General features: G+C 35.4%; 2 protein-coding genes across 2 annotated transcripts in view; one reads left to right on the top strand and one right to left on the bottom strand.

Moving 5' to 3' along the window:
* LOC106868495 (zinc finger protein 91) overlaps window positions 1–4,797 on the top strand; it is a 6,260-nt gene extending 1,463 nt beyond the window's left edge. Inside the window, exons 2-3 of the mRNA XM_014913798.2 lie at window positions 304–1,506; window positions 2,537–4,797. Coding sequence (XP_014769284.2) covers window positions 673–1,506; window positions 2,537–3,928 — 2,226 coding nt within the window. The 5' untranslated portion in view covers window positions 304–672 and the 3' untranslated portion in view covers window positions 3,929–4,797. The remainder of the gene's footprint in view (window positions 1–303; window positions 1,507–2,536) is intronic.
* LOC106868506 (zinc finger protein 271-like) overlaps window positions 1–7,762 on the bottom strand; it is a 36,172-nt gene that overhangs the window by 10,082 nt on the left and 18,328 nt on the right. The window lies entirely within an intron of this gene.

Raw genomic sequence — 7,762 nt, 5'->3', positions numbered from 1 at the left:
ACATTAGTGTTTGAAAAATTAATTTTAGACTGTCCTTATTTTAAATTGCGGTTTAAAAAAATAAAATTTTTAATTTTGAAAAATTTTAAAAAAGTTGTTTTTTTTGCGTAGTAGTTTGAATTCCCATGTGTTGCACACAAACTTGCAAACATTTTCTGAAAATTCCAAAACTCCAAACAGTTATGAGGGGTTATAAAGCAGAATTCTACCTATATCTCTATATATTCAGTAAAATATTCACTGTTTCATCTCTATTTCTAAAATGTTCTCTATGTCTTACACTGTTGTTTCTTTTTGTTTCAGAAAATCAGATGATATTGGCATCAAAACATCGCTTCCATCAAATAATCTCATCAATATTCATCACCTTTTAATGTCTAAAGGAAAATGTGAAACAGAGGAGATATATAATCCTATTTCTATAAATCTATGGTCAATAACTGTGAAATATTTCTTCTGAAGTAAGAATAGTAGCAACATTGCTCTGCTTCACAGTTCAAAATGTCTTCAAATTATACTTGGATAATTTTAAAAAAGAAATTTGCACCTTCTCCAAATACCAACAGTGGTGATAGTTGATGCAAATGGAGCAGGAGAAATATTTTTTAGGAATAAAATGTAGAATGGAAATATGAAGAATAGCAGAATGGGAGAGACGGTTGGTGATGGGAAATGAATTTAGTGAGAACAAATTTAAATATTAAAACACAGTTTAAAAACATTGATTTTCCTGGTGATATGAAAAATAAAGGAAAACCATTACACTATTGTGATATCTGTGGAAAATCATTCACTCATAAAGGTAACCTCACAGCACACAAATTAATGCATACAGGCAAAAGACCATATCAGTGTAGTGTTTGTGGTAAGCCGTTCTCTGCTGTAAGTCAACTCACTTCTCATGAACGTACACATACAGGAGAGAGACCATATCACTGTGATGTCTGTGGTAAATCATTCTCTCGAAACGATCACTTAACGACACACAAACGTATTCATACAGGGGAGAAGCCATACCGCTGTGATATCTGTGGCAAATCATTCTCTGAAGGAACTGTCCTAACTAAACACAAACGTATTCATACAGGAGAGAAACCATATCACTGTGATGTCTGTGGGAAATCATTTTCTGTAGCCAGTCACTTAACGACACACAAACGTATTCATACAGGAGAGAAGCCACATCATTGTGAGATCTGTGGTAAATCATTTACTGTTACTAGTAGCTTGACTACTCATAAACGTATTCATACTGGAGAAAAGCCATATCACTGTGATATCTGTGGCAAATCATTCTCTATTACTAGTTGCTTAACAACCCACATCCGCATTCATACAGGAGAGAAGCCATATCACTGTGCTATCTGTGGCAAAGCATTCTCTCAAACAAGTGACTTAACTAAACACAAACGCATTCATACGGGAGAGAAACCATATCATTGTGATATCTGTGGTAAATCTTTTCCTCAGAAATGTCATTTGACTAAACACGTATGCATTCCTCCATAAGACTAACTATATATTTAACTATATATCATGGTTAAAAAAAAAAAAAACCTCATTGTATGCTAAAAGATATAGACCACAAATGTATTAACACAAAATAACAAAGAAGATACAACAGTGTAGTGACAATCTCCTAGCAGTATATTTTATATAATCAATGATAAGTGAGTGACATTGGGCTTTGATCGGCCCGAGGCTATAGTAGAAGACACTTGCCCAAAGTGCCACGCACTGGGACTGAACCCGGAACCATGTGGTTGGGAAAGAAGCTTTTTGACACAGCCATGGATGTCGACTGTAATATTCTTTTGTTTATCCAAAGCGTTTTTTTTTTAATCCAGCATTTTACGTGCTATTATTTTAGCTTTATCTAGTTTGAGATCCATTGCTAAGACGATCTATTCCATGTCTCTCGAAGTTTCGAAAAAAAAATATCTTCATAAAAGTAAAAATATTAGAATATTTAACAACGTGAATGTTATTAGGATAATTAGCTAACGTAAAGTAATAGAGAATTTTTCAATTATAATTTAGTTATAGCGGAAAACAAATAAATTAGTAACGGTTAAAGAATCAAATTCGTATAATTAAAAGCGTTTTGTGAATGTAATAAATTCTGATAAGGACTATTAACTTATATCTCCGGTATAATTCAAAAGAGAGAACAAAATATCAACAACATGTACGGAAGAAGAGAAGGGACAAAATTGATTTGGTAAACATCGCCTTGATTTAATTTAATCATGTCATAATTATATTCTAATTATCTCATGTTAAGGTGAACGTTAATGTTTGTAGATAAGACAGGGTGATCTATATATTTTAGGGTTGGTGTTCCATCACCAATTAAATATTTCATTTGATCACAGCTTTATATCGTTAATTGGTTGTTCCCTATTTTACAGGACAGATCTACGTTTTTGTTTTTGTTTACAATAAGCTTTGTGCAACGGTAAGCATTCTTGGGGTAAGTTGATATATCTGTGTGGCATGTTTTCCAAACATGTAATCGGAAGTCTATGGAGAATAAAATCAGGAAGTAAACAATAATAGATTAACTCACGGACGTTTGTCAACTTTTAAGAGTTGTACAATAATTAATATGGAGAACGTTGATCTCTTGGACATTTCTAACACCAAGGTGTGTAACAATATAGATACTTTTAGAGAGACAGACGGAGCTGATAGTGAAACGTTTACTAAAGAAAGATCGTTACAGGGAAATATTACTGAATATAAATGTAATGTTTGTAGGAAGACCTTTTCTTCCGAAGACGAAGTCTTTAAACACAAAGAAATACACAGTAAGGAGAAACCGTTTCATTGCAAAATATGTGGTAAATATTTTGCTCATAACAGTTATCTAACAAGTCATCAAAGAATACACACGAGAGAGAAACCGTTTTATTGTGAGATATGTGGGAAAACATTTGCTCAAAATTCCAATCTTGCAGTTCATAAGAAAATACATACTGGAATGAAACCTTTCCACTGTGAAATTTGTGGTTTAACTTTTGTGAATAATACTCATCTTGTTAACCATGTTCGAAGTCACACTGGAGAAAAACCATTTCATTGTGAAACATGTGGGAAATCTTTCAGTCAGAAATCTAATCTTGTAGTTCATAAAAGAACGCATACAGGAGAAAAACCATATCACTGTTTAATATGTGGATTATCTTTCTTTAACCATTCACACCTTGTTGTCCACAAGCGTAACCATACTGGGGAAAAACCTTATCATTGTCAGATTTGTGGCAAGGCTTTCATTTCTAATTCACACCTTTCTATACATAAACGTGGCCATACTGGCGAAAAACCGTTCCACTGTGATGTCTGTGAGAAATCGTTTCTCTCAAATAGTAATCTAACAATACACAAGAGAATACATACTGGAGAAAAGCCATATCCTTGTGAAATATGTGGGAAATCTTTTATTAAAAATTCCCATCTTGTTGTTCACGAACGTAGTCACACTGGAGAAAAACCATTCCAGTGTGAAATGTGTAAGAAATCTTTTGTGTCTAAAACTAATTTGCAAAGACATGAAACAATGCACACTGGAGAAAAATCATTTCGCTGTGAAATATGTAGGAAATCTTTCACTAGAAACGCCCATCTTGTGGCTCACAAAAGATTACACACTGGGGAAAAACCTTATCACTGTGACATGTGTGGGAGAACTTTTTCTCAAAGTTCTAATCTGGTTGTTCACAAAAAACTACATGCTGGAGAAAAACCATTCCACTGCGAAACATGTGGTTTATCTTTTGTCAATAATTCCCATCTTGTTATCCACAAACGTAGCCACACTGGAGAAAAACCATTCCACTGTGAGATGTGTGGGAAATTTTTCTCACAAAATTCCAATCTTGCAGCTCACCAAAAGAATATATGCTGGAGGAAAACCCTTCCACTGTGAAATATATGGGAAATCTTTCCCATAAAATTTTAACATCATCATCATCATTTAATGTCTGTTTTCCATGCTGGCATGGTTCGAACAGTTTGACAGGAGCTGGAAGGGCTAGGAGTCACACAAGGCTCCTTAGTCTGTCTTGATGCTCCACAGCTGGATGCTTTTCTGAACACCAACCACTTTACAGAGTATACTGGGTGCTTTTTACATAGCACCAGCACCACAGCTTGTGGGAAAACCTTCCCACTGAAATATGTGGGAAATCTTTATCAAAAAATTCTAATCTTGTAGTTCATCAAAAAAATATTTGCTGGAGGAAAACCCGTCCATTGTGAAATATGCAGATTACCTTTTTGTTAATAATTCACACCTCATTAGTGGCTACACTAGAGGAAAAGATTCAGCTGTGAAAAATATGGGAATTACTTTTTAATAACATTGCCTTAGCAAATCATGAATGACTATGCATTGGCGTAAAACTGTTTCATTAAGAAATATTTTGGAAATGATACTTTGACAATTATGTTGTTGAGAGAAAACTCCATCATTTATTATGGGAACTCCTGCATTAGCAATTCTCATCTTTGAATTCATAGATGTAGCCATACAGAAGAAACCCCGTCACTGCAACAATTGTGAGAAATCATTTATGATTAATAGTCACTTAAAAATACACAAATGCAAAGCAGAGGCAAGAAGACTTTTCATTGTGAAACATGAGAAATTTATTGTCTTCTAGCAGTCAACATAAGATGAAGTTAACTACCTGCAGAATGGATAACAGAACTGCAAATAATCATTATATAACAACTACTAAATGAATTTGTATCTTGCAGTGTAACAATGAAAATAAAAGGCTTTATCAAATGATAGTATTTGTCCTCTTCTCATTTTTATGCTATATATATCATCATTATAAATGCCTCGTCACTCTTGGTAAAAGTTTCAACAACAAAATCAGTATTTAACGTAAAAGTCACATGACACGTCTTACTTCTGTTTCCATCACAGCCACCTTTGACATAATTAAAGTTATTCTATACTAAACATTGATTTATATACCATAACAGGTAAGAAATACACACACACACACGCACACATTTTTAACGAAAAGTTCACATAATACACCTTCCATTTCCATTACAGCCATTTTGTTTACTTTAAACATGTGTCGGGTGATGTTGGAAGGAGGTTTGATGTAATTAAAGATATTTTTACACTAAACATTGATTGATATACCATAACAGGTAAGACATATAATTTAATGTCACAGGTGGGTAAGTGAAATCTGCATGTAACAATCCTCTTTTTGAGACAATTGTCTCAATCAGAATTTACATTCACAAAACACCTTTAGCCCTTTCATTACCATATTTCTGCTGCACTTTTAAAGATGTTCTTTAGGATAACGTGAACTATTGAACTTCAGATAGAATAAAGTAAAATATTGTTGTTGGCACTCCATCACTTATGACGTCGAGGGTTCCAGTTGATCCGATCAACAGAACAGCCTGCTCGTGAAATTAACGTGCAAGTGGCTGAGCACTCCACAGACACGTGTACCCTTAACATAGTTCTCGGGGATATCCAGCGTGACACAGTGTAACAAGGCTGACCCTTTGAATTACAGGTACAACAGAAACAGGAAGTAAGAGTGAAAGAAATTCGCCACCATCCCCTGCCGGAGCCTTGTGGAGCTTTTAGGTGTTTTCGCTCAATAAACACTCACAACGCCCGGTCTGGGAATCGAAACCGCGAGTCCGCTGCCCTAACCACTGGGCCATTGCATCTCCACGTGTTAAATTAATAAGGCACTAAAAGAGAATGTGTCTCACCAGACACAATAAAATGTATTTCGTAAATAAAACTCAAACCTAATTAACTTATTAATATATTTTTTTTTACATCTATCATCCCACTTTCCATCAATGCACCTTGGACCTTTCCACCATCCCCAGGGGGGCAGTACCGCCCACTTTGGGAACCACTGACCAATATGATACAATTGGTAATTCCAATATGAAAACCTTACATTCCATATGGTGAACCTGTACATTACTTTGGTAACTTCAATGTAAGAATCCTATCTTACCACTAAATTTGGTAACCCCCAATTTAGACACATCAATCTGTTCCATTTGGTGACCCCACTCATTGGTTGGTCCGTTACAAATAAATTTATGGTAGGATTTAAGTTGATTTGAATTCATTACATGACATCATCATAATTGTTGTCATCATTGTTTAACGTCTGCTTTCCATGCTGGCATGAGTTGGGCGGTTTGACATGTAGCTATCCAGACCCCAAGAGCACCAAAATACGATTTTACAAAAGCAACATAGTGAGCATTCATCTCTATGGATCTGAATGTTGGAAAACAATCAAAAGTATTGAAAAGAAACTGGAGGGCTCTGAGTACAAATGTCTTGTTTTCAAAAGTTCTGAATTAAAATTTTCCACCAAGCCTAAGTCACAATTTATGTTCCTAACACTAGCTTAATGATAACTAAGTTATTTTACTAAATTCTTATATTTAAAACTAATTGAAAAAGACACAAAACATCTCAACAGAAATATGGTAACAAAAAGGTTAAATGAGAGGTTTGTAAACAACCATATGAAAATTCAAACACAATGGTGAAGCATTGTCTCACTATAATAAATATTCAGCGGAATTCTTCTTTAAGCACCCCATATAACCCCACCATAATCATCATTTAACATTTGTTGTCCATACTGGCAGGTGTTGGATAGTTTGACCAGGGATGGCAGCATCAGACCCCTGTCTGATTTGGCATGGCTTCTACAGCTGGATGCCCTTCCTAATACCAACCACTCCAAGAGTGTAATGGATGCTTTTACACGCCACTGGCACAGGGGCCATTTGCATGACACCAGTATCTGCTACAATTATGATTTACTTGGCTTAATTGCTCTTCTTCTCAAGCACATGGGAATTCATGCATACAAAAGGTGATTTAGCTGTTGTTTTGAGCACATCTCACGACCACCTGATACTTTCTTCATTTCTTTGTCACTCTGATATGTATGGATGTTACTCAAACTTTTTTCTCCCCATAAACACATTTAATGGAATGATGATACACCCAAGAGTGGTCCATTGCTGGGATTTAAGCAAAAAATTCAGGCTGTCCGTATTTCAATCTCTCATTAACAAAAATAATTAAACAATTGGAACTCGGGGAAAAAAGGTTTAAAAAACTAAAAAAGAAACTTTTTTTTATAATCATATTTATTCGTGTGTAGAAGACAAATTCACAAAAGCTTTGTGAAGATTACAGAAATAGAAAAAGCTATGAAGAGTTATATGGGGTCCTTAAACCAAAATTCTGCCAAATGTTCTTCGATGTGTACATGTTGGTGGAGAAGTTTACAGTTGTAGGAAAACGATTCCTCATATTTCAGTTACAAGGCTCTCTCTCTATCTCTCTGTATTTGGGCATTTCCAAGAGACTGTAAGTGATGAATGCCTTCTTACATATATGCTCAGTTTGCTGGAGAGAGAGTGGGAGGGAGTTGAGTTATATTTTCATAGGAATCTATTAGTGGACCATGTCTTCCAGCCTGTGGCATTTGAGATGTTTGGAAGGGCTGGGCTGCTAACAACGAAGTTCTCGTCATCATTGGCACCTCGCGTTACTGAGGTGTCAAGTGATGCCCATAAGGGTGCTTGGCTTTTCCAACATCTTAGTCTTGCCATCGCCCGTGATAATACCGCAAGTGTATCGGCTTGCTTCAGTAGGTTCCATTGTGCCTTGTGTTGTGCGACCAATCAAGATACTTGGTGTTAAATTGACTTTTTTTTTTTTTTTTTT

This window comes from Octopus bimaculoides, chromosome 28, assembly GCF_001194135.2.
Source record: "Octopus bimaculoides isolate UCB-OBI-ISO-001 chromosome 28, ASM119413v2, whole genome shotgun sequence".
Taxonomy (NCBI): Eukaryota; Metazoa; Mollusca; class Cephalopoda; order Octopoda; family Octopodidae; genus Octopus; species Octopus bimaculoides.
This window is presented reverse-complemented; position numbering and strand designations above follow the sequence as displayed.